General features: G+C 36.4%; 1 protein-coding gene and 1 pseudogene across 3 annotated transcripts in view; one reads left to right on the top strand and one right to left on the bottom strand.

The window, feature by feature from the left end:
- Window positions 1–10,712, top strand: part of LOC129681234 (vomeronasal type-2 receptor 26-like) — a 31,634-nt pseudogene extending 20,922 nt beyond the window's left edge.
- The window catches only part of LOC129681241 (zinc finger protein 394-like), a 78,547-nt gene that overhangs the window by 42,487 nt on the left and 15,529 nt on the right, over window positions 1–20,531 (bottom strand). The window contains exon 3 of one of the 3 annotated variants that reach the window (XM_055613147.1): window positions 16,252–16,458. The exons of the other annotated variants lie outside the window; for them this stretch is intronic. Coding sequence (XP_055469122.1) covers window positions 16,440–16,458 — 19 coding nt within the window. The 3' untranslated portion in view covers window positions 16,252–16,439. Of the gene's footprint in view, window positions 1–16,251; window positions 16,459–20,531 lie in introns of those variants that run through there. 3 annotated transcript variants of the gene reach the window in all.

Below are 20,531 nucleotides of genomic sequence, written 5' to 3'. Positions count from 1 at the left end.
TAGACTCAATCAAGAAAATTATCCATTTCATTTACATTTTCAAATTTTGTGGCATAAAGGCTTTTGAAGTAAGGCCTAATAATGTTTTGGATTTCCTCAGTGTCTGTTCTTATGTTTCCCTTTTCATTTCTGATTTTGTTGATTTGGATAGTATCTCTCTGCCTTTTAGTTAGTTTGGCTAAAAGTTTGTCTATCTCTTTGATTTTTTCAAAGAAACAGCTCTTGGTTTCATTGCTTCTTTGATTTCTTTTATTTGTTTCTAATGTATTGATTGCAGCCCTGAGTTTGATTATTTCAAGTCATCTACTGCTCTTGGGAGTGTTTGCTTCATTTTTTTCTAAGGCATTCAGGTGAGCTGTTAAGTTACTTGAATGAGATGTTTCGAATTTCTTCTTGAAGGCACTTAGTGTTATGAACTTTCCTCTTAGTACTGCTTTCTTAGAGCTGAAGGTTCTGGGAAATATGGTGTTCTGTGACTATAAAGTACTTGGTAATGCTTTCTGCAGTCTATATCTACATTAGACACTCTGTTGCATTGTTATTGCAACAAGAAAGACCTATCATGACTTTCAAAGCCAGTGAACAACTTATTGTTTGCTTATTGGCTGCTTCAGACATATAGTAACTTCAGAGCCCACAGTACTTAAAAAAGACTGTATTCCATCACATGATCAGAGAGACAAGTTAATCTAACAGAACACAACTTCCTCACCAATATTCAGTCCCTTGTTGACCCTCATATGTGAAGTACGAACCCACTTCCTCTCTCAGCATGATGATTCCAAATACCTGGAACAGAATAACTTTTTATCTTTGCTTCCTCAGGTCACATATGGACCATTTGATTCAATGCTAAATGACAAAGATACATTCCCTTCCCTATATCAGATGGCTCCTAAAGACAGAGCTCTAATCCAAGGTTTGATCTCTTCATTGCTGCACTTTGGTTGGAAGTGGGTGGGGCTCATTGTGTCTGATGATCAGAGAGGAAGGGAGTTTCTCTCTGACCTGAAAGTAGAGATGGAATCAGAAGATATCTGTGTGGCTTTTACAAAAAAACTGTCAGATAATTGGAAGTTTAGTGTACAATATGAGTATGGTTTGCCTAACTTGAACAAACATATACAAGTAAATGTGCACTTATTCTATGGTGATATAGATGAATTGTTCTTCTTCTGCATACACATTAAAACCTTTTTTATCATAAAGAAGGTGTGGATCATGGCAAAGCAGCATCCAACATATTTAGAGTCTATATTATGTGAAAGCAATGTTTGGATATACTTTTTCAGAGGAAGCTTCTCATTTTCAAAGGAGAGAACTATCCCTGGCTTCAAGCACTTTCTTGAGGTACTAACACCTTCCCAGTACCCAGGTGATATTTACTTCTCTAAATTCTGAGTTGACAATTTTGATTGTTCAGCTCCTGCTTTGCTTTGTGGAAATAATAAACCCTGTCCAGTGAATATTTCCCTAAAGACTGAGGATGAAGTAAATGAAGTGATGACCACTTCTTAGCCCAGCTATTCCATACAGAATGCAGTGTATGCATTGGCCCATGCCCTACATAAAATGCTACTGAGCAAAACTGAAATGGGATCTAAAGAAGTAAAAAACAAGGACAAACTTCTACCATGGCAGGTAAGCCTCACTCACAGGCAAGGGAAGCACCGGGATCTTAGGTTATTAGTAAGTAATCTGTTGTCAAGCCAATAAAACATGTTCCTCTTATAAAGTATAAGTTAAAAATGGAAAAAGGTTCTGTCACACTATGTCTGTATGTATGTAATTATCTGACATGATTTTGAGAATGAAGACACTGATTTGAAGACATTAAATTTGAATGTCTCTCACTAAATGTTTCCTAATGTGAGATGAAATTCCAAAATATAAAAATGTGATTAAGGTAAAAATATAGCAAGTTCAGTAATCAAAATTTATGTTTCCAAGGGATATGTCCATTGCAATAAGATATAGACTTAATGACCATAACCAACGCTGCTATTTCGCATAAAATGCAATCTATATTTAATGACACAAGACCATGAAATAAATAGCCTGTCCAAGAGACATTAGTAACTAAAAAGTAATTGCTTTTACAATTTATTCATTTTTAATTGGGTAAAATGAAGGTAAAACCAAGACTGCACTTCTATTCTTAAATGTTGAACACAGAAAGTGCTCATGAACTTAGGCAATATCTTCATGTGTTAGTGATAAATGGATGTATTGGATTTTAAACCAACAAGACATAAACATAGAATTTCTTTATACATATGAGCCTTGATGATCACATAGGGTGTGATCAATCAGATTGTTGAACAAGTCAATTGAAATTTATACTCACTCAAAAATAAATAAAAGAGAAATTCAGAATGTGTAGTGTACTATGTAATTTCGAGTATCATGTAAAACAATAATATTTGACATAGACACTGACACAGTTTGTGAACACAGGTTTCTATAGAGTTGTGATATTGTCTAAGTTAGTATGTCCTATGTACAAATAACTTAGCACCTAAGCAACAGTTCTTTATAACACCCGCTGTTAATTAGGTAACACAATATTGTGTCTTAGTAGTTGAACTGTTTACCCACTGTATTAAGTTAGATATGTGACTGAATCATGCTGGAGGATGACTCAGTGTTATAGGCACTTGCTGCCCATGCAGAGGACCCAAGTGTGGTTTTTAGCACATACATGGATGCTTTTGTAATGCCAGGATCACAGGAACCTCAGAGACCATCAGGAGATGACTTGATGCAATAGTGAGAGAGCTTTATTAGAAGAGTGATCAAACTCAGGAACCAAGTCTCACTGATGCAGCAGTAGAGAAGTGGAACCTTGAGCTTTGAGTGAGCAGGATTTTTAAAGGGAAAGTCTGTGAACATGGGGTTTACATGACAGCAAGCAGGAGGGTACATGTTTCCATGACAGCAAGTGGGGTGTGTGTGTCTTGATGTTACAGGATGTTACAGGTAAAAGTTAGAGGGGAGAGATGACCTCCTCTGAGGCACACAATCACAATTTCTAAGGCATATAATCACAATGGCTATTCTTCTAAACTATATCTGAAATATTGGGGAGAATTTTTCCACCTGATTTCCAACTGATTCTCATTGATTACTGCCAGGGAGTTTGTCTCTATTTTTTATTAAGTATTTATTCTGTGATGCTTCCTGGAGGCTGTTGCTAGGGGAGTTAACTTTGTTTTCTGCAAAGTGCACATTTTGTGATATTTCCTGGTACCTGAATTCAGCTTCAGTCAAGATAACTCTTTATTTCAAAATGGAGTTATACCCAGGCTAACTTAAACTCTTCACTCACAACTTACTAAGGTACAACTGCTCAACTTACTAAGGTAGCCACATGAAGAGCCAACAGCCCATCATTTACATATATGTATTGGGTCTAGTTCCACTCCATGTATGAAGTCCCCATGGATCTAGGTCAGTTTACTCTGTATTCTTGAAGCATTGTAGTCCACCTGGGCTCCTTCTATCCTTCCCACCCACCCTTCCAGCTCTGTGTGATGCTGGGATGTGAGTCTCAGCATGTGATTCAATTAACTGCTAAGGGTGAGGGGGCTCTTAGAGAAAGGTTAAGTTAGGCTCCTGTCGGTAAACATAGCACAGTATCATTAATCATGTCAAGGATTGGCACTCTTTCATGGGGTGGGTGTCAGCTTGGGACAGGTATTGATTGTTCATTTCATCAGACTCTACTGTATCTTTCTCTTTGTCCACCACGTAGTTAGGATAAATTTTGTTTGCAAGGTTTTTTAGGTAGATTGGCGTTTCCCTCCCACCGCTACAGGTCCTTCCTGGCTGGAAGGGGGCTTTCTACACTCTCCTTTCCCTCTCTGCTGGCAGGCTCAGCTAGAGACATCCCCATATCCTCCCTGTACTATAGCCTGTCCCATCTCTACAGTTTGTCTCAGTGATACCCCCCAACCTTCTTCCACCCTTTGTCTCCAGGCCCTTAAACCTTGCCTCTCAATTCTCCTCACATCTACTCTCCTTCATCTCGCTCCACACAACCTCTCCTATCCAGTTCCCTCTCTACTTCATATTCCACTGTCTATTTAATTTCCCCATCTGAGTGAGATTTAAGAAAAGCCTACCTCGAGCCCTCCTTGTTACTTAGTTTCTTTGGTTCCATGATTAGTAGTGTAGCTATCCTGTGATATATGGCTAATATCCACTTATAAGGGAACACAGACCATATGTGTCTTTCTGGCCATGGGTTACCTAACTCAGGATGATCTTTCCTTTTTCCATCCAATTGCATGCACATTTCATGATTTCTTTTTATTTAATAGCTGAATAGTATTCCATTGTGTAAATGTACCATATTTTCTTTACCTATTCTTTGGTAGAGGGACAGCTAGGTTGTTCCCAGATTATTGCTATTGCAAATAAAGCTTAATGTACATAGTTGAACAAATGTCCTTGTTTGGTGAAGCATCTTTCTTATAAGTCCAGGAGTGTTATATGGTTCTTGAGGTAGAATTGTTCCCATTTTCTGAGAAAGCACCAGGATTGATTTCCAAAATAGTGGTCCAAGTTTGTACTCCCATGAAAAAAGGAGGATGGTTACTTTTTCTCCACATCCTTGCCAGCATGTGTTGTCACATAAGTTTTTTTTATCTTAGCCATTCTGATAGGTGTTAAGTTGGAATCTCAGAGTCATTTTGATTTGAGTTTTCCTGAAGACTACTGACATTGTACATTTCCTTAAATGCCTCTCTGCCAATTGAGATTTCTCTGCTGAGACTTCTGCTTAGTTCTGTACTGCATTTATTAAATTGGACTATTTCATTTGCTGGAGTTTAATTTATTGAATTCTTTATATATCTTGGAAATTAGCCCTTTGTCTGACATAGGGTTGGTGAAGATCTTTTCTCAATCTTTCTGCCATCATTTTGTTGTGTTGACAAGGTCCTTTGTTTTACTGAAACTTTACAGAATCATAAGATCCCATGTATTAATTGTAGATCTTATTGTTTCGATTGTTGGTGTTCTGTTCAGCAACTTGTGTCTCTTGGTTTTAAGGATCTTCCCTACTTTCTCCTCTAATAGATTTAGTGTCTCTGGTTTTATGTTAAGGTCTTTGATCCACTTTGAATTGAGTTTTGTGCAGGTTGATAAATATGGGTCTATTGGTATTTTTCTACGTGTAGACATCCAATTGGATCAGAAATATTTGCTAAAGATTCTTTCTTCTTTTTTACATTGTCTGGTTTTGGTTTCTTTATAAAAAATCAAGGTCCATGTGTACCTGAGTTTATTTCTGGGTCTTCAACTCAATTCCATTGGTCAAACAGTCTGTTCCTATGCCAGTACCATGCAGTTTTTATTTTGATTACTCTGTAGTACAACTGGATCTCAGGCATGGAGATACCTCCAGAAGTTCTTTTATTGTAAATAAATGTTTTAGCAATTCAGGGTAATTTTGGTGTTCCATATGAAACTGAAAATGGTTTTCTCAAGGTCTGTGAAGAATTGTGTTGGTATTTTGATAGAAATTGCATAGAAGCTATAGATTGCTTTTGGTAATACTGCCATTTTTACTATGTTAATTCTGCTGAGCCATCAGCATGGGAGATCTTTCCATCTTCTGATATCTTGTTCAGCTTCTTTTTTTCAGAGATTTGAAGTTCTTGTCATAGGGGTCTTTCTCTTGCTTAGGTAGAGTTACACCAAGATATATTTTATTATTTGTGGCTATCGTGGAGGATGTTGTTTCTCTAATTTCATTATCAGCCCATTTATCATTTGTATTCAAGAGGACTGCTGATTTTTTGAGTTAAATTTATAGCAGTCACTTTTCTTAAGGGTTTTATCATCTATAGAAGTTCTTTGGTAGAATTTTGGGGGTCACTTATATATATACTAGTATGTCATCTGCAAATAGGGATATTTTGGTTTCTTCCTTTTCATTTTGGATCTCCTTGATCATGTTTACTTTTCTTATTGCTTTATCTTGAACTTCAAGTACTACATTAAAGAGATATGGAGAGAATGGGCAGCCTTTTCTTGTCCCTGACTTTAGTGTAATTGCTTTGAGTTTCCCCCTATTTAATTTGATTTTTGCTATCAGCTTGATGTATATTACCTTTATTATGTTTATATATGGGCCTTGTATCTCTGATCTTTCCAACACATTTATCATGATGTGGTTCTGGACTTTATCAAAAGCTTTTTTGCATCTAATTGGATGAACTTGTTTATTTTTCCTTTCAGTGAATTACAGTAATTGATTTCAATATCTTGAACCATCCCTGAATCCTGGGATGAAGCCTAATTGATCTCAGTAGATGATATATTTGATGTGTTCTTGGATTGGGTTTGCCAGGATCTTATTGAGTAGTTTTGTATCAAAGTCCATAAGGTAAATGGGCCTGAAATTTTCTTTCTTTGTTGGGTCTTTGTGTGTTTTAGGTACCAGTGTAACTGTGGCTTCATAGGATGAGTTTGACAGTGTTCCTTCTGTTTCTATTTTGTGGAATAGTTTCAGAAGTATTGGCATGAGCTCCTCTTTGAGAGTCAGGTAGAATTCAATGATAGAAACATTTGTCTCTGGGTTTTTTGTTTGTTTCATTTGGTTGGGAGACTTCTATTTTCGTACAGGTTATAGGACAGTTTAACCTGCTTACATGACTATCAGGAAAATCTTCCATTTACTTTAGGTTTTGCAATTTTGTGTAATACAGACTTTTGAACTAAGACCTAATGATTCTTTGAATTTACTCGGGTCTATTGTTATGTCCTTCCTTTCATTTGTAACTTTGTGTGTTTGGATACTGTTTCTCTGACTTTGTGTCAGTTTCTCTAGAGGATTGTCTAGCTTCTTCATTTTCTAAAAAAATCTCTTGGTTTCACTGATTCTTTGTAATGTTCCCTTTTATTCCTCTGTTACTGATTTCAGCCATAAATTTGATTATTTCCTGCTGTCTACTACTCTTAGGTCTGTTTTCTTCTGTCTGTTCTAGAGCTTTTACATGTGTTTTTGAAGTATGAAAACTCTTATTTTTTTAGGAAGGAGCTTGATGCTATGAACTTTCTCCTTAGCACTGCATTCATTGTGTCCCAGAAATTTAGGTATGTTGTCCCCTCATTTTCACTGATTTCTATAAAATCTTTATTTCTTCCCTGACCCAATGGTCACTGAGTTGTTCAGTTTCCATGAGTTTTGTAGATTTTCTCTTGATTCCATTGTTATTGAAACCTAGCTTTAATCTTTGGCGGTCTGATAAAATACAAGCAGTTACTTCAATTTTCTTTTATCTGTTGAGTTTTGCTTTCTGACCAAATAAATGCATAATTTTGAAGAAGCTTTTGTGAGGTTCTGAGAAGAAGGTATATTCCTTTTTGTCTGGGTGAAAATTCTGTAGATATCTGTTAGGTTCATTTGATTTGTGTATCTGTTAGTTTAATTTATTCTCTTTAGTTTTTGTTTCCATGACCTGTCCTTTGGTGAGAGTGAGGTGTTGAAGTTGCCCGTTATTATTATTATGTGTTGATCAATGTGTGATAAGCTTTAGTAATGTTTCTTTTACAAATTTTTCCTTGTATTTGGGGCATAGATGTTTAGAACTGAGATGTCATCTTGGTGTATTTTGCTATGATATGAACGAAGTGTCCTTTCCCATCTGTTTAGATTATTTTAGTTAAAATTGTTTTGGGGTCCATTTTCTTGAAAAAAAAAAAAAACCCTTTTTCTAGCCCTACACTCTGAGGCAATATCTATCTTTGTTGTCAACATTTGTTTCTTGTATGCAGCAGAATGATGAGCCCTGTTTATGCATCCATTCTGTTAGCCTTTGTCTCTTTATTGAAAAATTAAGTCCATTGATGTTGAGAGATATTAATGACCAAAAATTTCTAGTGCCTGTTATTTTTTTATGCTTGTATTGAGTTTATGTGTTTCTCTTCTTTTGGTTTTGCAGTAGCAGTGTTACTAATTTTCTGTGTTTCCTTTGGTGTTCTGTACTTCCTTTGGTTGGCATTTTCTCTCTAGTATGTTCTGTAAAGTTGTTAAACATAGACACTCTCAGTTTGGAGCTCACAGAATGGTCTCTCACTTGCTGTGTAGTTACCACAGTCCTGGAACTCAGTAACCATGTGCACTGGGAACTGCAATTTTGGATCCTATTCAAAATCTACATGGAAATATTCTAAATAGATATATTTTTTTCTGGTGCTGGAGAAAGTCACAGGACATTTTTCCAACTAAGGATATGCTTCATACTGCACTATTTCTAATTGTGTTCAGTTGCTTGTGGTCTACTTTCATGAGGAATAATTTTAATCCAACTGAACAATTGGGGAGGTACCTAATCTAAGCTCTTCAAAAAGAAAGCCATGTTAGAGTGAGGGAAAATGAATTTCTCATAAAGATCAATAACCAGTAATCTGTGTGGGCCACTCATATCAAATGACATCTCTCTTCAGCTGCATCCATTTCTGAGGAAAATTAAAGTTACAAATGTTGCTGGAGATGAAATAAGCTTTGATGAGGACAAGAATATTATGGAAACATGTGATATACAAAACTTTATTGTATATAATAAGCAAAAAATCATCACTACTTAAGGTGGGGGAGTTTGTCTTCAAGAATCCACAAGACCAAGGCTTTTTCATCAATGAAGTTCTGATTCAATGGCCAAGTGACTTCAAACAGGTCTGGAAATTTTTCAGCATTTAATATGAAGGGAATTATTTGTAAAGAATTATAAACTTGATTGTGTAATGTTTATTGAAAATGTTAAGTTCTTAGCTCTGTTGTGACTGTGAGCTTGTGTGTGGGTGTTCATGCATATGAGTACCTGTGCTTGTTAAAGCCACAGTCAACTGTGGTTATCTTCCTCAGTTGCTCTCCACTTTATTTCTAAATAGGATATCTCTCTGAAACCTTTACTTTTTGATTTTACTGTATTCAGAGGACAGCATTACCTATGTACTCTCTCTGACTTCATGATCATAAAGTTGGATTACACACCTATTTTTCTGCACCGAACTTTTCTTTCATCCTTTCATCATGGTCAAATTTATGTTTTCATGTTTATGTGGCAAGCATGTTAAATACTAAGTCATCTCTTTATTTTTGTATGATGACTTTAAATCTGAAATAAATCAATATTTCAGAATTATACATATGTATGTGTACATACACAAATAAATACACATACAAATGCACACATAATGTCAGGTAATTCCTTAGCTAGAATTAGATGAATTGAACTTGAATTCTTGTATTCATTGATGATGCAATGCATGAACGAATTAGTGTTCATGGTTATATAGGCATGAATGTCTGTGTTAATATGTGTAAACACACACATGAACACAAACATGCATATATTCACATATGTTAATTATATAGGCAAGCTGAGGTTCAATGCATTCTTTTATTTATACAACTCCTATTCAAGCATATCAATATTTTTACAAGGTGAGGTAGCATAAAAAAGAAATCAATTATGGATTTTGATACAAGAAATTTCTGTAACCAATGTATATGAGCTGCCCAATATGTGTGTCAGGAACGGAATCCATATTTCTGTGAAAGAGCAGTATGCACCTTTAACTGCTGAGCCAGTTATTCAGAAGCATATTCCTGTAAATATGTACATATTTATGAGACAGATACTGGATTCAAATCAAGGTAGAAAAGAGGTCTAAGAAAATATAGAAATAATTTCTGTCCTATACACATAACAAAATATATGTTATATACATATAACAAACTAAATGCATAAAAACAAACTGAAGTTGTTAGAATTTTAGTAGTTAATGTGATTACCTAAGAATGAAATTGGTGAAAATCCTATGTGATGACATCACTAACATTTGAAAAGAAAGGTTATAGAACAATTCCTAGCTTTGAGAGTCAAGGGTAAAAGTCACCATAATTCACCAATGGCCAAACTATCTTTCTTGAGAAAATTGAACTTCATTTTGCAGCTGAATCAGAGTACAGGATTGTTACTATGTGACTGGACATGTAAATGTAGAAACAGGCAAGAGGCAAGAGTGACTGAGTAATTAAGTCTATTCTAAGGATTTTTAGGTACATAGTAATATTTTGAGTTTTAGTGGAATTTTCAAGATGTCTTTCCAATGTCTGACAATCTAATTGTTCCATAATTCCTACAATAAGTGAGTTCAGACTTGCTGCATCATAAGAGAGAATATGTGGATGTGCTCCACATTTCACAAAGCTAGGCACAAGTTAGTCAAAGTTTGGTCACCATAAATGGTTACTGAATACTTAATATTGGGAAGTGTGATAACTACAAATCACCATTCTACACTCCCATATCAAAACCTCAGAGTTCCTCATAAATACATACAGTTTACATAAGATATGGGCATTTAAGTTATTTAGCCTAAGGTATTTTAAACTTATGCACAATATTATGACCAGTCTTTCTGTGTTTTCCTCAGACACCTTAATCTGTATGTGTACAGAGCTTGGTCCAGGATTCTGGAATGTTTTACAAGAAGAAAAGCCTGTCTATTGTTTTTCTTGTTTATTTTGTCCAGATCAGCACATTTCCAACCAGACAGATAGAAAAATAATACCTTTCCTCAGACTGGGGATGTCATAATGTAGTGCTGTTCTATATATCTCTTTCCCTGAATCCATGCTGATGCCACATAATGTGTGAAGATTTGAGTGGCAGTTCTCATGCTATTGTGTCATATGCGAACTACTAAAAAAAACAACTGCCTTTTGTAGTATGGAATGGCCATCTCCATGGTATAGGTTCCCTATTAAATATGAGATCTCCAGTTGTTCAAGATTTATTTTAATTTATGTAATAAACAAACATAATAATTCTTGCCTGATGATAACTCCAGGAAAAGTACATGTGTGGTTGTTTCTTGACTGCACAAGAAATGGAACTGCATTTATTTTACAACACTTATAATTGTCATTTTCTATGTCAACAATAGTAGAAAAAACAAGTCTTTGTAAATAAAAACATGGCTGCCTGTTTAGGATTATGGACAACTGTGTGACAACATACACAAATAACATCATATGGAATAAGCAGGCTGTATTTATGATTACAAACACACACACACACACACACACACACACACACACACACTATTTAATGAAAAAGAGGCCATGAATTTGACAGAGAGTAAGTATAAAGTGGGTCCAGGAGAAGATTTAAAGCAAAGAACAAGAAGAGATATCATGAGGTAATTATGTTATTTTTAAGATAAGAAGTTTATAAGAAAATTAAAAGTCAGACGGAAAATACATTATAATGATGAGAATCTACTATTTATTTATTATATTCAAAAAGGCCAACAATTAGAAAACTGTATAACAAACTTTTTATGTTTTATTGAAAACAATAAAATGTTGAAATATTAATTAAATATACTTTATTTGCAGAAACCTAATGCCACCATAGGTTAAATTCTTTGCAGTGGGCTCTATGTTTTCAAGTCCTATGTTGAAGAGATAAGAAGAAAGCAGGCAGCCTTGTCTTGTCTGTGATTGCAGTGGGATTGATTAAGTTTCTCTCCATTTTATTTGATGTTGGCTGCAGGCTTGGTGTATATTGTCTTAACTTATGTTTAGGTGTGTGCCTTATATTCATGGTCTCTCCAAATCTTTAAACATGAACAGGTGTTGGATTTTGGAAAATGCTTTTTCAGCATCTAAGAAGATGATCAGGTGGGTTTTTTCTTTTGTTTATATGGTGAATTACATTGATGGATTTCAGTATATTGAACCACCCTTGCATGCCTGGGATAAAGCCTACTTGGTCATGGTGGATCATTGATGTGTTCTTGTATTTCGTTTGAGACTATTTTACTGAGTGTATTTGCTTCAAAGTTCATAAGGGAAATTTGTTTGAAGTTCATTTCTATGTAGGGTCTTTGTGCAGTTTGGGTATTAAGGTGACTGTTTCCTCAGAGAATGAGGTTGGTAATGTTCTTTCTGTTTCTTGGTATTAGCTCTTTTTTGAAGGTCTGGTAGAATTCTGTGCTGAAACAATATGCACTGTCCTTTTTTGGATAGGAGCTTTTGATGACCACTTCTGTGTCCTTATGGGAGATAGGACTATTTAATTTATTTACCTCATCTTGATTTAACTTTGATAAGTGGAATCTATCAAAAAAATGTCCATTTCATACAGACTTTAAAATTCTGTGATATATAGGCTTCTGAATTGAGACCTAGTGATTCTTTTGATTTCCTCCATTTCTGTCCTTATGTCACCCTTTTCATTTTTTATTTTGTTCATTTGGAAACTTTCTTTCTGCCTTTTAGTTACTTGGCTAAGTGTTTGTTTATCTTATTAATCGTCTCAAAGAGCCAGCTCTTGGTTTTGTTGATTCTTTGAATGATTTTGTTTTTACTACTTTGATTTCATCCCTAAGTTTCATTACTTTCAACCATTTACTCCTCTAGAGTCTGTCTACATCATTTTGGTTTTTTTTTTTTTCTAAGTCTTTTAGGTGTGTTGTTAAATTGCTTGAATGAGATGTCTCAAAAATTTTTGAAGGCACTGAGTGTTATGAACATACTGATTTGGTAGTAAATATACAACACTTGCATCACCAAATTTGAGCTATAAGCTTGGATCAGACAGTATCTGACTCAGGACAGGATTGTGTGTTTCATTAATTCCAGAATAATCCTGGCAATTGTTCAAATTTTCACTCTAGTTATATTCTGAAGACTAAAAGATGCCTTACTTGTCACATAATAAGTCTATCAATCTTTAAAATAGTAAATCAGAAAAGGGGAAATGGCACTGCCATATTCACTAGAATTGGTGAGAGTCATGAAGCCAGCACAGCTGCTTGATGCAACTCCTGCAAAGGTGAGTAAATTGTTACAATCACTGTTCTTTGATCTCTAACTTTTGTTTTTTTTTTTTCCTGTGTGTTGCATTACTGGGGATGTTCTACACTATGATTCAATTTCTGTTTTTTTTTTTTTCTACAAAAATGTTCTGTCTGAGTCTTTTTATGAAAATCCTAAACTTTATCTGTCCATCCTTTGAAAATCTTCATGTCCTGGAGTTCATTAAGCACAGATAAGCAGGTAGTGAGATGAGACCATTCTTTCAGGAGCTTTTTTAGGGTATCTGACCTTAAATAGTATAGTGGTGCAGGGTAAACAAAGACAATATGCAAACCTTAGGTTAGCAAGCATACAGTAGAAAGCAGTAACTGAGCCCTTGTTGCATAAAATTATGATATGAGTATGTTCAGACTGTGTATCTGTGTCAATATAGGGGGGCAAGGTTCCCAGCCAGACTGCAGAGAGAATAAGTTGGATTAGAACACAGATGGGGATGACAGCATTGTAGACACGTGAGGCAAACAACCTTCTCATTGTTCTCCCTGGTTTCATGAACTTAAAGGCCAGAATTACAGTTATAGTTTTTGCCAAAACAGTGGAAATAGCCAAGGTGAACACAAGTGCAAATGTTATTTGTTGCAGTATGCAAGAGGTTGTGTTTGTGCATCCAATGAAGAAAAAGGAGCAGAGGAAGCAGAGGAGGATGGAGATGAGCAGGATGTAGCTGAGAGTCTGGTTATTGGCCTTAACAATGGCAGATTCTTGGTTTTCGAGAAAGATTCCTAAAAGTGCAGTTGTGCTGATAGAAAAGCACAGAGCTGTGCAGGCCAGAGCCATGCCCAGAGGATCCTCAAAGGAAAGGAAGGTCACTGCCTTTGGCAGGCAGTGGCTTCACTCAGGGTTTGGATACTCTTTACTTGGGCAAGCGATGCACTCCTGCTGATCTGTGTGGATAAATTGGATCAACATTTCACCTTATATAAGTATTTACTCATTGCATATTTAATACATTACAGTGCTTTCCAATGATGTGTGTATCCTGACATATTCTTCTTCCTGATACTGCCAAGGACATGAACTCTTTATAAATCCCATTTCTAGTGTTTATCTTGTTTAATTAACAATAAGCTTTCTGCTCAACAGTTTATCACAGTATCCTAGGGCAGTGAAATTTGTATTAATCATATTCAGATAAAGTTATACTTTCAAGTAATCCTTCAAATACTTTTGTTTATACTTTGAGTTTCTAAGTATTTATACACTATATTTTGAACAAAAATACACTTCCTTGTTTCCACCCTCATGGGTTTTTCTCATTTTTCTTGTTACACACAGTTTCAGTGGATTTTTAACCCTTTCTATACCTTTTTTTCTAAGATAACATGTGAATAAGTTATATCTCACCTCCACGGCCTATGAAACAATTCTTAACTGACACACCTGTAATTGAGTAGAGTTGTTCAGTTCCATGTGTGTAAGCATTTTGCTTTTTCTGTCATTCTTTTTTTAATTTTTTATTAATTAAACTTTATTCACTTTGTATCCCCCTGTAGTTCTTTCCCTCCTCCCCTCCCAACCTCTACCTTCCTCCCCCTTCTGCATTCATGCCCCTCCCCAAGTCCACTGATAGGGGAGGTCTTCTTTTTCTTCCTTCTGATCCTACTCATAAGATTCCCTGCACTCTGCCCAAAAGTTGGCCATAATTCTCAGCATCTGCTTTGATATTCTGCAGGGCAGAGCCTTTCAGAGGCCCTCTGTGGCAGGCCCCTGACCTGTTCCCTGTTTTCTTCTTCTTCTGATGTCCATCCTCTCTGCCTTTCAGATAGGGATTGAGCATTTTAGGAAGAGTCCTCCCTCTTGATTAGTTTCTTTAGATGTACAGATTTCAAAGTCATTAGTCATGAGGGAAATGAAAATCAAGATGACCCTGAGATTTCACCTTACACTCATCAGAATGGCCAAGATCAAAATCTCAAGTGACAACACATGCTGGAGAGGTTATAGAGAAAGAGGAACCCTCCTCTTTCTGCCTTTTAGTTACTTGGCTAAGGGTTTGTCTATCTCATTGATCGTCTCAAAGAACCAGCTCTTGGTTTTGTTGATTCTTTGAATGATTGTTTTTAGTACTTTGATTTCATCGCTTAGTTTTATTATTTTCAGCCATTTACTCCTCTTGGGTCTGTCTACATCATTTTGGTTTTTTCTAAGTCTTTTAGGTGTGTTGTTAAATTGCTTGTATGAGATGTCTCAAAAATGAAGGCACTGAGTGTTATGAACATTCCTCTTAGCACTGCTTTCATTGTGTCCCATAATTTGGGGCATGTTGTGCCTTCATTTTCATTAAATTCTTGTATATATTTAAGTTCTTTATTTATTTATTTCCTGACACACCTCTAATTGAGTAGTGTTGTTCGGTTCCATGTGTGTAAGCATTTTGCTTTTTCTGTCATTCTTTTAAAAAATTTTTTTATTAATTAAACTTTATTCACTTTGTATCCCCCTTGTAGTTCTTTCCCTCCACCCCTACCAACCTCTACCTTCCTCCCCTTTCTGCATGCATGCCCCTCCCCAAGTCCACTGATAGGGGAGGTCTTCTTTTCCTTCCTTCTGATCCTACTCTATTAGGTCTCATCAGTAGTGGCTGTATTGTCCTCCTCTGTGACCTGGTAAAGCTGCTCTCACCTCAGGGGGAGGTAATTAAAGAGCAGGCCAATCCCATTACTATGAAACCCACTTGGACACTGAACTGCCATGGGCTACATCTGTGCAGGGGTCTTAGGTTATCTCCATGCATAGTACTTGGTTGGAGTATCAGTCTCAGGAAAGACACCTGTGCTCAGAATTTTTGGTTCTCTTGCTCTCCTGGTGGAATTCTTGTCCTCTCCAGATCTTACTATTTCTCACTTCTTTCATAAGATTCCCTGCACTCTGCCCAAAGGCTGGCCATAATTCTCACCATCTGCTTTGATAGTCTGCAGGGCAGAGCCTTTCAGAGACCCTCTGTGGCAGGCCCCTGACCTGTTCCCTCTTTTCACCTTCTTCTGATGTCCATCCTATTTGCCTTTCTGGATAGGGATTGGGCATATTAGCAAGAGTCTTCCCTCTTGATTAGTTTCTTTATATGTACAGATTTCAAAGTCATTAGTCATCAGGGAAATGAAAATAAAAATGACCCTGAGATTTCACCATATACCCATCAGGATGGCTAAGATAAAAAACTCAAGTGACAACACATGCTGGAGTTGTGGAGAAAAGGGAACCTTTTGCCACTGCTGGAGGTAATGTAAACTTGTACAACCACTCTGGAAATCAATCTGGCACTTCCTCAGACAACTAGGAATAGTGCTTCCTTAAGACCCAGGTACACCACTCCTAGGCATATATCCAAAAGAAGCTCAAGTTCACAATAAGGACTTTAGCTCCACCATGTGTGTAGCAGCTTTATTTGTAATAGCCAGAAGCTGGAAACAACCCAGATGCCCCTCAACTGAGGAATGGATACAGAAATTGTGGTATATCTACACAATGGAATATTACTCAGCAATAAAAAAAAGGATATCATGAATTTGCAGGTAATGGTGGGAACTGGAAAAGATCATCCTGAGTGAGATATCCTAGGAGCAGAAAGACACACATGTTATATACTCACTCATATAGACATATAATATAGGATAAGCCTATTTCTGTCATTCTTAATATTCCAGCTTTAGAACATGACGATCTAATAGAATACAACTGTCTTCTTGTATCTGTAGGGACTTGCTTTGTGCAACTATATAGTCAGTTTTGAAGAAGGTTCCATGATATGCAGAGAAGAAAGTATATTTATTTGTTTCTGGGTGAAAAGTTCTGTAGACATCAATTAGGTTCATTTGATTGATGACCTCTGTAAGCTACATTGTTTCAATTTTCTTCTATGATTTTATTGAAAATATATTTTGGACCTTGAAGCCTGGAATTATCTTTTTAGTCTATTCCAATTATCTTAGATTTCATGTTTTTATGGTGTCCTTGATTTCATAGATGTTTTGCATCAGATTTTCTGTTTTGCTGTTTTCTTTGGAAGATTGATCAGTGTCATCAATTGTAACTTCAATGCCTGAGATTCTCTCCTCCATCTCTTGTATTCTGTTAGTGATGCTTACTTCTGTTGTGCCTGATCTCTTCTTTAAGTATTCCATCTCCAGGGTTTTCTCAATTTGTGTTTTCTTTATTGATTCTAATTTTATTCTGAAGACTTGAATAATTTTATTCATTTCCTTCACCTGTTTGAGTGTGTTTTCCGGCTATGATGTCCTCTCTTTGGTTGTATTTGCCTGTATTTCTTTGAGAGATTTGTTCTTTTCCTCTTTATCTGCATCTAATAACTACATAAACATATATTTAAAGTCCTTTTCCTATGTTTCTGCTGCATTAGAATATCCATTGTTTGATGGGATTTCTGGTGGAGCCAGAATGTCCTAATTTTTGAAGACTATGTTTTTATGCTGGCCTTTGGCCATCTGGTTGTCTGTAGCCTTAGCTTTTTGTCCCTGGAACCTGTATCATAGAATGGACTAGCCTGTCTTAGGAGTCTGGAGTAGTGATCAGGATGATGAGAAATGTTCAGTGGCTCAAGAATGGGTGTGGTGATTCATATGACAGTGTCCTGAGGGGCAGGCAAAGGACAGGGTGTGGGCACACAAACCAGTGGGAGCAGGTGAATTGAAGGTCAGAGTGTACATGCATGGGAGCTCTTAGGAGCAGTGCACAGGGCAGCTACCCAAAAGGGTTTTAGGCCTAGATGGCAACTGTGCAGTGCCTCAGAAGAAACCTGGACTGAAGCATACAGGCCTGCCCAAAAGATTTCTCCTTATTCTCAGATTCCTCTGGGCTCTGCCATCTTGGATCTGGGATCATATGGTGCCCACAGGGTAACCAAAAAACTGTGGCTTGGTCCCTGGAATGCTCTCCCAGGAATCCTGACAGTGCCCTTAGGGGAGAGGTAGGAATGCAAAATCTGGCTGTTCTAGTAGAGAGTCTATGATTCTTGGAATCCAAACTCACTGGATCTGAATTACAGAGGGCCTGAATCCTATCGCCTCCAATTCTTGGATGTCCCATGCAGTCCAGGAAGCACCAAAGTTAATGCTCTGGATCCAGCCATGAGTCCACTAACCAATCTTAAGCATCTCTGATCTTCTGCCTCTCAGATATGGTGCACACAGTTCTCCACCATCACAGATTTTCATTTTGTTATTATTATTTTTTTTGATCTTTCATCCTTCCATTCTTTCTTTTTCAGTGAGATTTTTTGTGAACTTCTGAATTTCCTGTGTCTATTTAGGTTTTTTATTGTTGAATTCATATTTGAATCACAGTTTCTTCAGCAAATCTAAAACTTATCACTCTCATGTACATTTTTAAGCTTACAGAAATATAGTATTTTTTAAAAAAATATTTCTTTAGGACATTCCAAATTTCTTTGGTTTCTATAGTAATGTTTTTTCTGTCATTTCTGATTCTGTTAATTTTAGTCCTCTATGTCTTTCTTTGATTTACTTGAGACAGGGGTCTGTCAATTTGTTCATATTCAGAAAGAGCCAGCTCTTCCTTTGGTTAATTCTATGCATTGTTTTCATTTCATTACTTTCTACTACAATCTTATTTTTTCTTGTTCAATACATTATTAATTTGTTTATGTACTATTACAGCATATGCTTCCACCTTTCCTGACAGTCCCTCTCTCTCACCCCACCTCACAACCCATGTGCCCCTCCTTCCTTTCTTTCAAGAAAAAAAAAAGGGAGCCTCTCTTGGCTATCCACCAGCCTTGGCATATGAAGTTGCAATAAGATTAGGTATAACTTCTGCTATTGAGGCTACACTTGGCAGTACAATTAGGAGAAAGGGATCCAATGACAGGCAAGAGAGTCAGAGACATTCGTAGTCTTGCTGTTAAGTGTCCCCCATGAAGACCAAGCATCACAAAGTGTTACACATGTGCTGTTACAAGTCCCCCATGATGACTAATCAGTGCAACTGTTAAATATGTGTTGCTAGAAGCCTGCCATGAAGACCAAGTTGTATAACTGTTATAGATGAGTTGTAAGAACTCTCAGGGACCAAGCTGCACAAATGTTACATATGTGCAGAGAGCCCAGAGCTGTCTCATGTATACTCTCTTGTTGGCAATTTATTCTCTGTGAGCCTGTACCAGGAGACTTTTTGTGGGGCTATCCTGAATATGGAAAGGAGAGTCAGGTGATCTTTGTATTCAGTAAGCTCGAAAGAGCAGACGAAGGGTCAGTAAGGTAATAGAGTGGGTCAGGTGGAGTGGTCAGAAGAATTTCACATCTGACTTCCAAAATTTAGACCTTTCTGTGGCTCTGACTTACTGTCTACAAGACACTTATTTATTTATAAAGATTCATAGTACAAACACAGACTAAGGATTATACAAGTGGTACAGAGTAGGTGTTTGATCTTTTTTCATTACATATCCAGGTTTACAAGGTCAGTTACAATTACAAAAAATACAAATGGAACAGATTTCATTATTATTATTATTATTATTATTATTATTATTATTATTATTATTATCCCTATATCTCTAATTTACATAGTCAAAGACTGTCTTCTTGAAAGAAAACACATTTAATGTGCTCTTTGGCTGGTAGTGTCTTTAGTATGAGTACAGTCAAGAGAAACTGAAAATACCTGAACTGGTCTTTTTGTGAATAGCAAATACTAATAACTAACTCCACTTAATCTATGTATCATCATGTATGCTATACAGTAGAAAAAGTTCATTTTAGTCAATCTATCTTACTGAGTTTTATTCCATAAGGAGTGTACACTGTATGACCTCTTATCTTTAAACTACATTTTCAGGGATCTCTCACCCAATAATAAAAGGGACTTAAATATTTACTGGAATCTCCTGGCCACTCAAGGTTTGCATATTGTCTTTGTTTACCCTGCACCACTTACTATTTAGGGTCAGATACCCTAAGAAAGCTCCTGAAAGAATGGCCTCATCTCACTACCTGCTTATCTGTGCTTAATGAACTCCAGGACATAAAGAAGATTTTCAAAGGATGGACAGATAAAGTAAAGTTTAGAATTTTCATAAAAAGACTCAGACAGAACATTTTTGTAGGAAAAAAAAAAAACAGAAATTGAATCACAGTGCCGAAAGTCCCCAGTAATGCAACACACAGGGGAAAAAAACACAAAAGTTAGAGATCAAAGAATAGTGATTGTAAGAATCTACTCACCTTTGCAGGAGTTGCATCAAGCAGCTGTGCTGGCTTCATGACTCTCACCAATTCCAGTGAATATGGCAGTGCCATTTCCCCCTTTCTGATTTAATATTTTAAAGACTGATAGAGTTACTGTGTGACAAGTAAGGCATGTTTTAGTCTTCAGAATATAACTGGAGTGAAAATTAGAACAATTCCCAGGATTATTCTGGAATTAATAATGAAACACAGAGTCCTGTCCTGAGTCAGATACTGTCTGATCCAAGCTTACAGCTAAAATTTGGTGATGCAAGTTTTGTATATTTACTACCAAATCAGAATTATTTCATAAGCCATGGAGGTGAGATACAACTTATTCACATGTTATCTTAGAAAAAATGTATAGAAAGGGTTAACAAAAATCCACTGAAACTGTGTAACAAGAAAAATGAGAAGAACCCATG

The sequence above is a fragment of the Psammomys obesus genome, unplaced genomic scaffold (genome assembly GCF_907164565.1).
Source record: "Psammomys obesus unplaced genomic scaffold, mPsaObe1.curated_primary_1811, whole genome shotgun sequence".
Lineage (NCBI taxonomy): Eukaryota > Metazoa > Chordata > Mammalia > Rodentia > Muridae > Psammomys > Psammomys obesus.
This window is presented reverse-complemented; position numbering and strand designations above follow the sequence as displayed.